The following is a 17,365-nucleotide window of genomic DNA, read 5'->3' as shown; positions in this document are numbered from 1 at the left end:
TTTTGTTTCGGAAAACTTCACTTGATGATTTCCTAACTGAAAAGCGTGTTCTGCTACAGCCGATTTATCTGTTTTTCCTAATCGGCAAAGACTTCGGTGTTCTTTTAACCGTGTATTTACGCTTCTTTTTGTTGTTCCTATATAAACTTTACCAAATTTACACGGAATTTTATACACGCCACTGGCTGATAGAGGAGAGCGTTTATCTTTTACAGACCGGAGAACATGACAAATTTTCTTCGTTGGTCTAAAAACAGGTCTAATATCATGTTTACTTAAAATCTTTCCAATCTGATCCGTTACTTTCTTTATAAAAGGGAGAGAGACTGTATTCTTCCATCGTTTTTCGGGCTTGTTCTTAGGCTTTTTGTTGTTTGGGTGCAGAATTCTGCTTACTTCTTTCTTTGAGTAGCCATTTTTCTCAAAAGCGTGCTTCAGATGTTTTAATTCGACGTCTAGATACTCCGGCGTGCTAATCCGTCTGGCTCTGTCAACGAGACGTCGAATTAAAACATCTGAAGCACGCTTTTGAGAAAAATGGCTACTCAAAGAAAGAAGTAAGCAGAATTCTGCACCCAAACAACAAAAAGCCTAAGGACAAGCCCGAAAAACGATGAAAGAATACAGTCTCTCTCCCTTTTATGAAGAAAGTAACGGATCAGATTGGAAAGATTTTAAGTAAACATGATATTAGACCTGGTTTTATACCAGCGAAGAAAATTTGTCATGTTCTCCGGACTGTAAAAGATAAACGCGCTCCTCTCTCAGCCAGTGGCGTATATAAAATTCCGTGTACATGTGGTAAAGTTTATATAGGAACAACAAAAAGAAGCGTAAATACACGGTTAAAAGAACACAGAAGTCTTTGCCGATTAGGAAAAACAGATAAATCGGCTGTAGCAGAACACGCTTTTCAGTTAGGAAATCTTCAAGTGAAGTTTTCCGAAACAAAAATTTTATCTTCGACGACGAACTATTACCCACGGCTTTGTAGAGAAGCCATTGAAATATATAAACATAGGGATAATTTTAATCGGAAAGAAGAGACCATGAAACTTAGTGATATTTGGACAGTACAGAATTGCTAGACAGTTTTTATCCGTGACGAGATTACGATCGATAGTTAAGTTTTATCTCTGACTAAGATTGTCTCTGCATATCACGTGCAACTCTGGTCACGCCCACTTTCTACGATATATAAGTCGCTTTCAGACGTCCGACCCGTCAGTCGGCAAGGCTCACCGGAGGAGAAACACCCCTCTGAAGATGTCCAGCGCAGCTCTTGACGAAATGTTAGGGGCTGAAGAGTTTCATGGACCACGACCTTACATCCCGGAAGGTTTACCAGAAGATATTCCAGGAATACTTCAGACTAGTAGCTTAGTTGATTCACCCGTTAGACACACGGTGAACAAATGCTTTCACACACACACACACACACACAGCTCTTACGTATTACGCATTTCGGTATAACTACTGAAACTGTTAATTTTGTAAAGCACTAATTTTTGGCTCCCATATGATGAAGGGGCAGGGGGGGGGGGGGGTGATAATGTACAATTTCTTCCAGGAATTCTGTGTAGCTCATCCGAAATGCTCGACTCGGTTACCATTCCTTCTGAAGATTGGTTTTTTTTTTTTTTTTCCTAAGAGTATGTCATACGATCCTTGTCTAACGGTTACCGCGGATATGGAACTTACAAATGAGGTTTTTGTCGTAAACTTTCAAAGATATTTAAGGTTATTTAGTAACTACACTCCTGGAAATTGAAATAAGAACACCGTGAATTCATTGTCCCAGGAAGGGGAAACTTTATTGACACATTCCTGGGGTCAGATACATCACATGATCACACTGACAGAACCACAGGCACATAGACACAGGCAACAGAGCATGCACAATGTCGGCACTAGTACAGTGTATATCCACCTTTCGCAGCAATGCAGGCTGCTATTCTCCCATGGAGACGATCGTAGAGATGCTGGATGTAGTCCTGTGGAACGGCTTGCCATTCCATTTCCACCTGGCGCCTCAGTTGGACCAGCGTTCGTGCTGGACGTGCAGACCGCGTGAGACGACGCTTCATCCAGTCCCAAACATGCTCAATGGGGGACAGATCCGGAAATCTTGCTGGCCAGGGTAGTTGACTTACACCTTCTAGAGCACGTTGGGTGGCACGGGATACATGCGGACGAGCATTGTCCTGTTGGAACAGCAAGTTCCCTTGCCGGTCTAGGAATGGTAGAACGATGGGTTCGATGACGGTTTGGATGTACCGTGCACTATTCAGTGTCCCCTCGACGATCACCAGTGGTGTACGGCCAGTGTAGGAGATCGCTCCCCACACCATGATGCCGCGTGTTGGCCCTGTGTGCCTCGGTCGTATGCAGTCCTGATTGTGGCGCTCACCTGCACGGCGCCAAACACGCATACGACCATCATTGGCACCAAGGCAGAAGCGACTCTCATCGCTGAAGACGACACGTCTCCATTCGTCCCTCCATTCACGCCTGTCGCGACACCACTGGAGGCGGGCTGCACGATGTTGGGGCGTGAGCGGAAGACGGCCTAACGGCGTGCGGGACCGTAGCCCAGCTTCATGGAGACGGTTGCGAATGGTCCTCGCCGATACCCCAGGAGCAACAGTGTCCCTAATTTGCTGGGAAGTGGCGGTGCGGTCCCCTACGGCACTGCGTAGGATCCTACGGTCTTGGCGTGCATCCGTGCGTCGCTGCGGTCCGGTCCCAGTTCGACGGGCACGTGCACCTTCCGCCGACCACTGACGACAACATCGATGTACTGTGGAGACCCCACGCCCCACGTGTTGAGCAATTCGGCGGTACGTCCACCCGGCCTCCCGCATGCCCACTATACGCCCTCGCTCAAAGTCCGTCAACTGCACATACGGTTCACGTCCACGCTGTCGCGGCATGCTACCAGTGTTAAAGACTGCGATGGAGCTCCGTATGCCACGGCAAACTGGCTGACACTGACGGCGGCGGTGCACAAATGCTGCGCAGCTAGCGCCATTCGACGGCCAACACCGCGGTTCCTGGTGTGTCCGCTGTGCCGTGCGTGTGATCATTGCTTGTACAGCCCTCTCGCAGTGTCCGGAGCAAGTATGGTGGGTCTGACACACCGGTGTCAATGTGTTCTTTTTTCCATTTCCAGGAGTGTAGTTTTCCTATAATTCTGTAAACGGCTGTTCACTGGTCATTCTAATAATGGGGGCATAATTTCTGCTTCTTCTGGTCGTGGAGGCCCTTTTATTCACGGAAGAATTTCTTGTCAATCTTTTAGCTCATCTCGCCGTAACGTATGAGCCCTGTACTGTCACACATTGGAAATATGAAAACGGATGCTTCATTATCACCAGCAGCCCCTTTTTAAAATGAATGGAACCTTTCAAAAATAAGTTAAAGAGGATGAACAAACAAATGAGCAAGTTTCGGGAAAAATAATTCTTTCTGAACATAACTTCAGTAAAGCGATGGAGAAGAGCTAATTCTCAAAACTTTAAGAGAGACGGAATTTAGAAAGTTTCAGAAATTTGTCGCACGCGGCTGCATTTATGTAATGTGACTTATAATCGTAATAAACTCAGGCATGAATCAATTATTTTTTTAGATTAGTTTAATGTTCTTTGGAAATTTTGCAACTGCCATTTCTCACATAACGCAAGGATTATAACGTAAGGACAGCAATGTAGATCAACAGTTGTAAGGTAATTAATAATTTCAAACACAAACGTTTGGACAACTTCACTTGTGTTCTACAATCAAAAATCACTTAATACAAAAAGAGAGATTATTGCTCTCTCTTAACGTCACTTCAAAGGCGTGTGAATTCCTAAGGGATCAAACTGCTGAGGTCATCGGTCCCTAGACTTACACACTACTTAAACTAACTTTAAACTAACGTATGATAAGGACAACATTCACACCCAAGCCCGTTGGAATACTCGAACCTCTGGCAGAAGGGGCCGCGCAATCCGGTTAAGTAACTTCCACTGCAGGTGTAAAGAGAACGTTTCCGTTCAAGAGGAATATGTTGGTTATCAGGTGCTTACAGTCTTTTCTTACTGCTTAAATCAGAAAATATACCACACTTTTTCAAAGAAATAACGAGTAAATTAAAAATATAATTCTCGTACAGTTGTGATTGCACTTGATTTGGTTGGTTGCTTTAGGGGAGAGAGGTCAAACAGCGATGTCATCGGTCCTGTTGGATTAGGGAAGGATTCGGAAAGAAGTCGACCGTGTCCTTTCAAAGGAACACTCCCGGCGTTTGCCTGGAGTGATTTAGGAAAATCACATAAAATATAAATCAGGATGGCCGGACGCGAGTTTGAACCGTCATCCTCTCGAATGGAAGTCAAGGACAAAGTGTGCTAACCACTGCGCCACGTTGCTCGGGCACTTGTTTTGAATATGACGAAATGGCAAGTAGTTTCATTGCGTTGCTTTTCTTTATGTTTTCTGGAAATTTTAACTTCACTTAGTTTTTCATATCTTCAGTCTTACAAAATAAAGATGAGGAGGAGTAGGGATACTAAAGTTACTTCGGTAGACAATTTTGTTAGTCACACAATCGTCAATGTGAATAAAACATCACTAAATGAAGAAGGGGGGTATACCGGACCAAACTGTTGCATCAACGGTCCCCCAGATGAATACGGATACGACGAGTGCAAACAAAAGGATTTTATGGATTCCATAACTAATGGTGAAGGAAAGAGAATAGAATGCTACTTAACGCAGTGTAGTGTCAGTGAAGTAGATACAACTCACGCGGTATTAACAGTTTAATGTCTTATGTTTGAACTGGGAACATCTCGTTTTGTTCAGCATCACTCATCTCAGTCAATTCTCAGAATAAAGTTACTTATGATCATAGTGTGAGGCTAAAAATACAGAGAGAATGAATGAGAGACAGGAAGTAAACTACATCTCTAGCAATTGATTATCGTCTATCTCTACTTCTGTGTCTATTGGGCTGCAATTATTGTACACCGGCCTTCGTTCCTGGGTTCCACTCCAGTTACTACTGAAATACACCAATGTATGTATAGCAGTAAGTGACCTTATATGTGCTGAACGTTTCAGATCATATCAACAACATCCTTCCTCCCTTGCGAACCAGAGGGTATCCTTGCGAGTTTAGAGAATTTGCTTCGTAATCACAGATCGACGATAAGAGAAGGTGTCAATAATTTTGCGAAAACTGACTCGATTGAAAGTAATAATAGAAGTAAAAACGTCACATTAAATGAGGGCTCAAAAACGAGCCATAGACTAAATCGTGGCAAATGTGTGGATAAGAGTCGTCATTGAAATATTGTATGAAATATTGTCCTAGTTAGTGCTAACGTACGAGAGTAGGTCCAGTCGGTCGCAAAATGGAAACCACAGTGGAAACCAAAAAGCTTTTATTCGCAACAGTTAGCTAGACCTTCGAACTACTTTCCTATATCGTAGCCGCTCCTGCTTAGATCTCTGTCGTAGCGTTGTACAAGCATTCAAATACTTCGTCATAGAAGGCAGCTACGTGCGATTTCCTCCAATTCTTTACGCTGGTCTGCAGCTCGTTGTGGTACGGTGCAAAAGGGGTGTAGCAGCTCCTTGATGGCGCACGTACCCACAACGCAATTGTTTTAACGCAGACGTTAGCCAACTCGAGAGGGAGACACACGAGTAAACGCTCTGTATTACTTATCTCTCCCCACGCAATTGTCATACTTTCGATGTTCTAAGAAAAGCCTTGAAGGATCAACGATCCGTGTCGGACGAGGAAGTGCTGCTGGCAGTTATTGACTTTTCACGCAGCAGGATGCAGTGTTTTACCAAAATATTATCTTCGAACTATCATACGCACATATAAATATCACCCTCTTTTTCCCTCTTTTCAACTTACCCTAACTACTCTATTGTGTAAAAGGATAACAGTTAAATTGTGTTTGAAGAAGTTCGTTATGCTACACTGAGTTGTCACTGAAGTTTAGCCGTCTGTTTTCAGACAAAAATGAGATTATACAGGCTTTCCGACGAACAGCCATTAGAGTCTATATTTGCAATAGATATATAAATCCTGTTATAATGCCGTCGATTTTGTGATAATACAGTTAATTTCATTTCAGACGTCAACAAACTTGTGATATGCTAACAGTTAGTACAAGTTTAGGCGATACATTGACCATCTGCTGGTACTATAATAGGAAAGATGAAAATACAGGGTTAGCCAGTGAAACGGGAAGACGTAAATAAGTAACTAATTCTTTAAGAAAATTTATTTTTTTAATTTAATGATTAAAAATATAAAGTACAAAGGTAGCCATTTACTGTACAATAAGTGAAAAAATTATTTTTTTAATATAACATCTGCCAAATGTCCTCCATTGGAATCTATGCACTTCGGCAGCTGGGCCCGGAAGTTTCCCATTACATTTTGCAGCATATCAACTGGTATTTCTTAAATTTCGTACCGATTTCGTTGTTTTAGGGCTGGGATAGTTCTGGGTGGATCGTTCTGAAAAACTCTTATTGTTAAACAACCACATAGAAAAAAGTCGCAGGTTCTCAAATCTGGAGAGCGAGGGGGCCATGGGATATCCCCGTTTCGGGAAATGACGACGCCTGGAAACAAAGTATTCACAGCATTCATGGCAACTCTTGCAGTGTGACTTGTTGCCCCATCTAGTTGGAACATTGTGTGTTCATTCACTGGAAAACGGGCGAGTTCTGGCGTAAGAAAGTTCTGGACCATTGCAACGTAACGCACATCACCTCCATTGATATCCTCGAAGAAAAATGGGCCTATGATTCCTCCTGCCAACATTGCGGACCAAACCGTCACTGATTGAGCATGAAGAGGCGTTTCATGAAGTGTGCCAGGGTTTTCCTCCGACCCATATCTGAAGTTTTGTTTATTAGCAAAACAAGAGAGGTGGAAATGCGCCTCATCACTCATCCACAAGTGGTTTACTTGGTAGTCATTTTCTTCAAGTCTTCTGGCCATTTCCTCACAAAATTGTTTCTGATAGTCACTTGGTTTGAGAGATTGAACAATCTTTATTTTGTATGGGTGACAATGTAAATCTTGACGAAGAATCCTTCTCATCGAAGTGTTACTTATCCCAAGACGTAGAACATGTTCTTTGGCAGATCGGCGTAGACTTCTGAGCATTCTGTGTTGAACAGCAGCGATGTTTTGAGGGGTTCGAGCGGTCTTTGCACTCCCACCTCGTTTTTTAGACGTTGATCCAGTTTGTTCAAGGTTGTTTACCCACGAACGAATTGCGTTATCCGAGGGAACAGGCCTGTTGCGCGGTATGTTGAAATGGCGTCGAAAAGCATGTCGCCTTTTCACCAAACTCTCACCATTCGTATAATACACTTTAACCGCGTAGCCGCGATGTTCATCCGTCCAACGATCCATCCCAGCTAAATAGCGGGACATGCAGGTAGAACGGAGCCAGTCACCATTACCCCCACCACTCACATTCCAGCTGTCAAGGCCATCTCCAAACTGCCCATTTCACTGGTTAACCCTGCATATGGTACAAACATAAAATATGTAAAATGTTTGCCAATTTGTTAGTAATTAATTAAAAATTCTTACATTCAGTACGGAAAAGCTTTGTTCAACTAATACAACCTGTTTATATGCCTTGTATGCCTTTAGGTATGAGCTAAATGCATTTAGAATTAATTTTACATTAATTCGTCAAGATGTGCTATAAGTTTGTTTCCTCATTGTTAGATTCAGTGCTCCTTGTTTCGTTATTTGATCTTACGTATTACAGAGAAAGGGGGAGGGGATAAGGATATAGAAAACCTTCCCCAAAAAAATTGATATATTAGTCGTATCAAGGATATATACACTCCTGGAAATGAAAAAAGAACACATTGACACCGGTGTGTCAGACCCACCATACTTGCTCCGGACACTGCGAGAGGGCTGTACAAGCAATGATCACACGCACGGCACAGCGGACACACCAGGAACCGCGGTGTTGGCCGTCGAATGGCGCTAGCTGCGCAGCATTTGTGCACCGCCGCCGTCAGTGTCAGCCAGTTTGCCGTGGCATACGGAGCTCCATCGCAGTCTTTAACACTGGTAGCATGCCGCGACAGCGTGGACGTGAACCGTATGTGCAGTTGACGGACTTTGAGCGAGGGCGTATAGTGGGCATGCGGGAGGCCGGGTGGACGTACCGCCGAATTGCTCAACACATGGGGCGTGAGGTCTCCACAGTACATCGATGTTGTCGCCAGTGGTCGGCGGAAGGTGCACGTGCCCGTCGACCTGGGACCGGACCGCAGCGACGCACGGATGCACGCCAAGACCGTAGGATCCTACGCAGTGCCGTAGGGGACCGCACCGCCACTTCCCAGCAAATTAGGGGCACTGTTGCTCCTGGGGTATCGGCGAGGACCATTCGCAACCGTCTCCATGAAGCTGGGCTACGGTCCCGCACACCATTAGGCCGTCTTCCGCTCACGCCCCAACATCGTGCAGCCCGCCTCCAGTGGTGTCGCGACAGGCGTGAATGGAGGGACGAATGGAGACGTGTCGTCTTCAGCGATGAGAGTCGCTTCTGCCTTGGTGCCAATGATGGTCGTATGCGTGTTTGGCGCCGTGCAGGTGAGCGCCACAATCAGGGCTGCATACGACCGAGGCACACAGGGCCAACACCCGGCATCATGGTGTGGGGACCGATCTCCTACACTGGCCGTACACCACTGGTGATCGTCGAGGGGATACTGAATAGTGCACGGTACATCCAAACCGTCATCGAACCCATCGTTCTACCATTCCTAGACCGGCAAGGGAACTTGCTGTTCCAACAGGACAATGCACGTCCGCATGTATCCCGTGCCACCCAACGTGCTCTAGAAGGTGTAAGTCAACTACCCTGGCCAGCAAGATCTCCGGATCTGTCCCCCATTGAGCATGTTTGGGACTGGATGAAGCGTCGTCTCACGCGGTCTGCACGTCCAGCACGAACACTGGTCCAGCTGAGGCGCCAGGTGGAAATGGCATGACAAGCCATTCCACAGGACTACATCCAGCATCTCTACGATCGTCTCCATGGGAGAATAGCAGCCTGCATTGCTGCGAAAGGTGGATATACACTGTACTAGTGCCGACATTGTGCATGCTCTGTTGCCTGTGTCTATGTGCCTGTGGTTCTGTCAGTGTGATCATGTGATGTATCTGACCCCAGGAATGTGTCAATAAAGTTTCCCCTTCCTGGGACAATGAATTCACGGTGTTCTTATTTCAATTTCCAGGAGTGTATTGTGGCACTCAAGCATTGTTAAGGTGGCGCTAATATGATCAGGAGGGGGAAATCAGTAGTGTGACAGGGACTACAAGACGACATACAATGAAAGATGTTTGGTGTATTTGTTGCACAGCGATGAAAAGCTTATCATAATAAAAAGTGCATGATCGCATTCAGGTAGTGCTAAGCTCAATGACTAAAAAAGAGGCGGAGGAGGCACAGTGATTGTGGCTCACCCTATGGCGACGTGGTGCCAGCGACCGTCCTGGATCTTGAGGCCGGGCAGCGCCACCAGCTGGGTGCTGCCGTTGGTGGCGGCGTGCACCAGCCGCATGCCCTCGCCGTCCCCGGACACCTCCAGCGACAGGTAGGCGTCCTGCTGCCTGCGCGACCGCAGGCTCAGCACCGTGCCCTGCGACCGGCCCTGCCAGGAGCAAAGGGTCCGCACCTCTAAACTCTTTGTAAGAATATGTACAATACTTAGATTTTTGGCCTGCAACTGACAAATCTCTATTCCTTTCATTGATATTTCGACCTTTTTACAATCTGGCCATCCTCCGAATAAGCCTCCATTCATTTAATAATTTATTCACTCTTCATATTTATAGCCTACAATCTGCAAAGCTGGAATAGGCCATATAACTTACATTTTTGTGTATAGTCAAAAGATTATATAATAATTTTTTATAAGTAGCACTGGCAGAAACTGCAAAGAAGAAATCCCAATAGAACAACGTACAACAAAAAACCACAGCATTACAACAAAGACACAGAAAAAGCAAATTACCATACTTTCAGCCATTACAAAACTACATTTAACCTCTTAATTAACTACCCAACTCCTAGTAGTATTTTTGGTACTAAAGTTACTTTTGTTAATATGTTTCCGCTATTGTATCCGCCCTCAAATGGACCCAGTCAACATCCATTGACTGCTATATTCTCTGGACGCAGGGCACCGTGGCAGTATCGTTTCCACTGTGGCAAAGTAATTTCACGATTCGCTGTATCTTCTTAGAATCCACATTTCCGTAATCACTTGCACCAATACAGTGAACAGTCCTGAGAAGTGTTTCATTCAGTCACTGTCCTTACGCCTGTTGCCTTCTGTCCAGTGTTCGGAATGCTGCCTTGCCCGGATGCCAACTTGATGAAATGTGATCTAATGTTTCGCGAAGTCCTCCTTGGCCTTTCTGGAGGCTGACGTTGTAGTGTTACCTTCAGGCGGCAGGCCCACGTTCTATTCCGTGATGCCTTTGGGGTCCTGCATCCTCACGGCCCGTCGACCATAATCTGCTGTGTCTTAGTGGACCACAAAGTCCCACAGTTTGTACTCCGGAGTGTCCATATTACCGGAGGCGCTGCACAAATTTTTCATTTCTTGAAGAGCTATTTTGCGCATAAAGAGTTACATTGGTGCGATATTTAACTGTCTTTGAGCGGAGCCAAAACAATACTCCTTAGATACTAAACAATGGATGTTCGTTAATTTTCGTAGCCAAGCGAAGAGTGGAAATTGGCAAATGGAGTTTCAGATTGACCAACGTGAACTTTACTTCTGAAAAAAATTAATTTAGTTCCTTCAAACGAATAATGCCATTAATTATACTATTTAATCAATCCTGAATAAAAATTGAAATTAAAAGAGAAACGAAGAAAACAGTCCAATATTTTATGAAATAAATTCTCTACAAGTAAGAGAAGCAACAGGTTAGAGAAACAATTAACTCATCTTTGAATGAGGCTCATAATCATCTACAGTATGAAGAGCTGACTGAGAATCTAAAATTCAATGCTGGGCTACGTAGCCCCACAGAGAAATATCCTCTAGTACTCCTTAATGTTCTAAGATTAAGTTAAAAAAGAAAAAGAATCAAAGATCGTCAGAACAGGACTTCAAGGTCCAACGGCACCGACCGGCCGCCTTGTTATCCTCAGCCCGCAGGCGTCACCGGATGGGGATTCACATTGGCATGTGTTAAGCACACCACTCTCCCGACCGCTCTCAGTTTTCATGACTGGTGTCACTGCTTCTCAGTCAAGTAGCTCCTTCATTGGCCTTACAAGTGCTTCGTGCACCCCTCTTGCCCACAGCCCTCAGAAGACCAGGACGGTGACGCATTCAAGTGCTAACTATTACCCGACGGTGTTTAACTTCGGTGATATGACGGGGACCGGTGTCACCACTGTGGCAAGGTAGTTGTCATTCTAAGTTGAAAACGGAATTTTAAATTCTCAATCGGCTCTTCTTTTCTGTAGATGATTTCGAGTCACATTGTATTTCTTCCTTTTAGACAAATTATTTCACGAAATATCTTTTAATTTGCAGCATGTGGGAAGCCTGTCGTCAAAAATACGTCGCATCCTGGACAAAGAACTACAGTGAACATTCACCCCCAATTGAAGATCGGAGCAATTTGGCGTTCCGTCATTGATAAGTGGGGACCACAAGACTCCTTTCGACTATGACTGTTTATACACCGTGCTGAAGACGCGTATGTCCCATAACGAGGGGCATATATGGCTATTATAGACCAATATATCAGCTGTGGCAAAGCACTGACATTAGTCACACTAAGATGTATGACGATGTCGAAACTCTAGCTTACACTTTATCATTCTAGGACTCAGCTCTGAAAGGTGGACGTTCATTTGGCGAAGGATATAATTAATAGGAATTTCGTTTGCACATAAGACACCGCATGAAATCCGACGCTTTTTCTTTGCTCAAATAGCAAAAACACTACTGTTGTGCACCTCCGATTGTTCCTTCAATATTTCAACATGGATAGAGGGTTTACCCATAGATCGCTTCATATAGATATTTTTGCCGCCGAAGAACGTCTGAGGCCCAATTGTATTCTGTGGCCGCAAGCATAGAAGTATGGTCTCGTGTTTAAAATAGCTAACACAAGTGCGGCGTCTGCATTCTGACAGGTCACTCGCAAGATGATCGAAAAGTACACGGCTCAATTGTAAGTTGAAGGATTTTCTGTGGCTGCACTCCCGAGATTCAATGGATCAACTAATATGTCACGAAAATATAACGATGCAACTCACATAGTACAACTCGTCAGGTCGATCTTAAATGGAGACATGCCGTTTCTATTTAGGCTGTCCATAACTTTAAGGACCGTAATGGAGTATTTGATCGTAGGAAACCAATAGTTGGAAATGAATATTTCTGGTAATACGAGGTCTTGATTGGGCAATGAATTTGAAACATTTGTCCGTTAACCGGTTGCGTTTCAAAGCAGACAAATACCTGCTTCGTGGATGTTGGTGGCGCTTCATTGAAAAACACCACACATTCGTCTGTGATGTGGCCACAGTGAAGCACACCAAGATTCGTTACGACTAGTTGTGGAAAATGTAGCATTTCTCGTCACAGAAACTTGAAGAAGTTTATTTGATAAGTGGCGGAACTGGACGCAAAGTCCAGGAAGACAAACAAATGTACCACAGTAAAAAATTTAGCGAAAGAATGAAACTTATCTTCGTCTCGTTTTCCGAGCTTCCGACGCGCCGGTCTAAATTTCCCTCGCGGCCACGGCCGCGGTCTGAATACACGCACTTGTTCAGATGTGAGGCACCAGAGGCATCTTAAGTGACGTTCTGCTTCTAAAGTTAAAAATGCAGCGTTTTCAAGAAGACCAGGATTAACTGTTAACAGGAATACACTTCAGAAAACCGTCTTAAATAGCATAGCTTTGAGACACGAGAGAAGAATTTTTTTTCCCGAGTAGAAACTCGATTTAGCAATTAATAAAACATAACTACAACGTACGTAGAATTGAATAAAAGAATACAGAAATGCATATTTACAAGCAGAGAAAGTTCAAACCGTCACAGCTGTGTGCACTACATTTTTACAACAATAAGATTAAAAAGTAGTTAAAACTGTGTTGTGATACACCATTCCTGTGCCCAGTACTCTTACGAACATAAAAATCACTTCGTAAAGGCGAGTACTTTTGGTAAATTAAAGAGAAGAGGCTGATTTACGAAGGTGCTATCCCATAATCAGCAATGCCTTGAGGAAGTCCAACCGTTCACAGTCAAATTGGTGACACATAAACAAGATGTGGTTGACATCAGTTTCCTACTTAGGATCACACTCACATGCCGACGAAGGGTAAACGTTGATTCGATGTAGATGTTGAGGAAAAGAGGAGAAATTGAAGCGAAGTCCTATCCTAGTAGAAATCGTGGATCGGTCCAAATATGTCCTCTTGAACCACGGCTGTGAAGGAATCCGAAGATGGAGCTCTGTGTAATAACCACCTACCGATTGGTGGGAAACATACCACATCTCTTGCTATTGTCGTTTTGCGTATCTCTTGAACTCACGTGAGTAGTCTGTGTAAGGTAATATCAGGTCCAGGACAGTGCCTACAGATGTCGCTTCTTTGGCTAATGCATCACCTTCCTCATTATAGCTACCTAAGTGGGAAGGCACCCACAGCAAACGGATTGCCCGCCCCATGCGTGTGCTGCGAATGTATTTCGAAACCGCATCCAAGATACAGCGGTTAGTCGTTTTGTTCCACCTCCTATGTTGAGTATTTTGAAGGCAACTTTGAGAATCAGCCACAGTTAATATCTTGGGGAAGGAACTGGAAGAGATAGACTTAAGAGCTTCCAGATGTGCCACTGTCTCCGCCGTAAATATAAAAGCCCTTGTGGGCAGTTCGAAGGTTTCTCGTATCAGAATGTGAGGGCAGAGAAATGTTCATCCAGCATACTCTTCTTGCGGAATTTTGGATCCATCGGTATATACATAAACAAAACAAGGCCACTGAGCTGTAACGAGAAGACTGAAGCCGATATTGACATTAGCACTTTCCAAACAGTTTATCTTGCAATAGTAGACTGGAATATGACAGCTGACTGAATGAATACCGTAGTCAAAAAGAGAGAAAACCGATGAATATCGTATAGAAGGTATGAGAGGTGACCAAGTGTGAAAGCTGGTAGAAACATCTACCCTGATCGAATAATCCCCCGGTACATGGTGCGCTCCCCACCATACGCAGGCGAGTGATCGAATTACATTTAAGTCTTCTTCACACTTGGTAACAAAGCATCACAAATGAGGTGCCCAGCTTAAGCGTGTGAGAAATCACCCTAGGATTCGAGAGTGACATTTTATGTGGAAAGTGTACTTTCCACACAAAGTGTGACCATCAGTACCAGTCGATGCTGACATGTAAAAGAGGACGATTACTGATTTCTCAGCCGAAATCTCCCGCCCATTATCAAATAGCCTCTCATCAACGTATGCATTGGTTGCATTGGTTGTAATGCCGCATTGTCCTGAGAAGACGAAACGGCAGTGGAATAAACAGATACACCGTCTGCATACTGTAGTTTTTTTTTTTTTTTTGGAGAGGGAGGGGGGGGGGAGGGGCGAATTTGCGTTCTAGACCAACAGCGTGTAGAGGAGGTGGATTAAATTTGTACCCTGAGGCAGGAGACAAGGAAGGGTCAAATCATATTTCCTTTGTACCAGTCGGAGGTGGGTTTTTGAACGGCCAGAGTACTGATCCCATAAATCATCCGTAGAAAAATACCGAACCGTGCCAGTTTGTCCAAGAGAATTGGTATATGAAAGCTCTCTTAACGTCTAGAAAGACAGCGCTCGCTGTTTTATTTACAGCATAGCAAGAAAATGCAGACTACCCGCAGCCCCTTTGCCTTTTCTGAAGCCGTACCGACTCCCAGGCATCAAATTACGATTTCCAAGCCACCATTCCAATCTCCCTCTGACATTCGTTCCAGCGTTTCGGCAACACACGACGACAAAGCAATCAGTCGATAATTGGAGGTCGCATTCGGGTCTTTACCATTTTTTCAGGATTGGTACTATTACTTGCGTGGCTAATAGGTCCTTGTGCATCCAATAGTGATTAAAATTGTGTAGGAGCAATTCTTTCGCTTCTGTGGGCAGATTCGCAAGCATAGAATAATGAATAAAATCAATACGACGACAACTGTCACTGCCGGCCAAAGTGGCCGAGCGGTTCTAGGCGCTGCATTCTGGAACCGCGAGACCGCTACGGTCGCAGGTTCGAATCCTGCCTTGGGCATGGATGTGTGTGATGTCCTTAGGTTAGTTAGGTTTAACTAGTTCTAAGTTGTAAGGGACTAATGACCTCAGAAGTTGAGTCCCATAGTGCTCAGAGCCATTTGAACCATTTGAACAACTGTCACTCAATGATGAAATAGCTTCGTTGAGTTCTTCTTTGGGCAAGGGACGAAGGAGAACACGGTGCCGCTCTTCTTCAACAGGAGACGGATGATTCAAGAATGGGACCGTGGGAAGAGCAAATTCCTCAAGGCACACAATGGTATCAGGAGGGGGAGAAGATAGTCGGTTGGTTCTGGAAGCCTTCGTTTTACGCCAGATGCTTGGCATATTGGTTTCATTAATGAGGGAGGACAAAAATTTATCCAACTGTCGTTCTTTTGAGGAAAGTCTTAGCTCTCGCATTCCCTTTTCGAACAGCCAAGAAGTTATCCAAATGGGATTTTGACGACAGGTTTTCAAAGCACGTCTGCGCTCGGCAACTTCTCGAGAGCATTCGGTGAACTCTTTTTTTGTTGGGAATGCTAACGTCTACTGCAGTATTAACAGCGTTGATTAAAACTTGATATGCATCTTCATCCGTTAAGTCACGTCTCGGGTTTCTTGCCCCCGCCGAATTGACCCTTTAAATGAGTCCCAGTTTGCTTCATTGACTTTCCAAGTTCTAACAGCGTAATATGTTTGCGTAGTATCAATGTTGATATTGATGTCGAACTCTACTGGGAGACGATAGGGTCCCACTCAATCTGTTTTAATGCGCCAGTTAGATAAATCGGAGAAACGGGAAATGCAAAGCCGTACGTCGACCGCCGAGAGTCTACGGAAAGTTGAAGATACCATAGTAGGAGTGCCCTCATTGAGTACAACTAGGTTGTTGTCTTCGATAACAGTCGTCAATGTCCTGCGGTTCCTATCTGCCGTATCTCCACCCCTTGCTACATGGTGGGAATTCAAGTCTCCAGCTAGAATAAAGGGAAGCGGAAGCTGGTTTAATAAGTGTCCGCAGTCATCTTCCACGATACTGTCATGGGGAGCCTTATACAACGAGGTTTTGTGGGGAGTTTGTATCTCGATGCAGGGATAAACTTGCCACCGCTCCGAAGTCAATGATGCGCCCTGTAGCTATCTGAAAGATTTAGAGTTCCGATCACAGGACACCGCTATTAGTCACCGCACTGAAACATTTTGGCAAATTAAATCTGCGTGTTGGACAGAGACTCGAACTCGGGAACTTTACCTTTCACGGACAAATGCTGTACCTACTAACCTACCCAAGCACGACTCACAAGCAGACATCACAGCACTGCTTCTGCCAGTGCCTAATCTTTTGGCTTCGAAGCTTCATGCAAGCTCTCCTGCGAAATTTCCTCGGAAACAAATGTAATTTATTGCTTTTAAACAGGTCTCGCTATGTCCATGGATTCAGTTAAACGCCACCTCCTACTAGCTAATGGCCCGGAGCCAAATGTGATGTCTCTTCCTTCCGAGCACATGCACAGTCACTAAACCGGAACACTCGTCGAGAAAGTTAGAAGGATAAGCAAAACTCAATGGCCCAGAAAAGCACTTTTGAACGGTTTCGGTGTTTTCATATACGTCACAACAACTATATTAACATATACTCGTGCCTTGATACAGCAAACACTCTTAGAACGTTCCGTCCAACCCACGGTATCCACGATTGAGTTTGTGATACTTGTACGGAGTGACACACGTACGGAGGTGGGGTATGTTGACATTACTACGGATCACAGGACACTTCAGGTTGTGGGACTCAGAAGAGGGTGTTCCAGAAGTTGGATACACCGGGCTGACCGTCGCTACTTGCAACGTGCTACTGAGGAAGGTCTTAAGAACCCTGTCCGCAAACCAGTTCATTGGCAGAGGACTGTGATGCGTGGCTTTCTTCCAGAGTCCAGCACTGCAGTTGACTGGGAAGTGGTGTTCCGAGTTCTTAGTGTTGTGGAGATTACAGACTTATGACTTCGTG

General features: G+C 44.6%; 1 protein-coding gene across 1 annotated transcript in view; it reads right to left on the bottom strand.

The window, feature by feature from the left end:
- LOC126260678 (papilin) overlaps positions 1-17,365 on the bottom strand; it is a 267,188-nt gene that overhangs the window by 72,579 nt on the left and 177,244 nt on the right. The window contains exon 6 of the mRNA XM_049958012.1: positions 9,524-9,699. Coding sequence (XP_049813969.1) covers positions 9,524-9,699 — 176 coding nt within the window. The remainder of the gene's footprint in view (positions 1-9,523; positions 9,700-17,365) is intronic.

Source organism: Schistocerca nitens, chromosome 5, assembly GCF_023898315.1.
Source record: "Schistocerca nitens isolate TAMUIC-IGC-003100 chromosome 5, iqSchNite1.1, whole genome shotgun sequence".
NCBI lineage: Eukaryota > Metazoa > Arthropoda > Insecta > Orthoptera > Acrididae > Schistocerca > Schistocerca nitens.
Note: the sequence above shows the minus strand (reverse complement) of the source record. Positions and strands in the feature narration are given on the sequence as shown.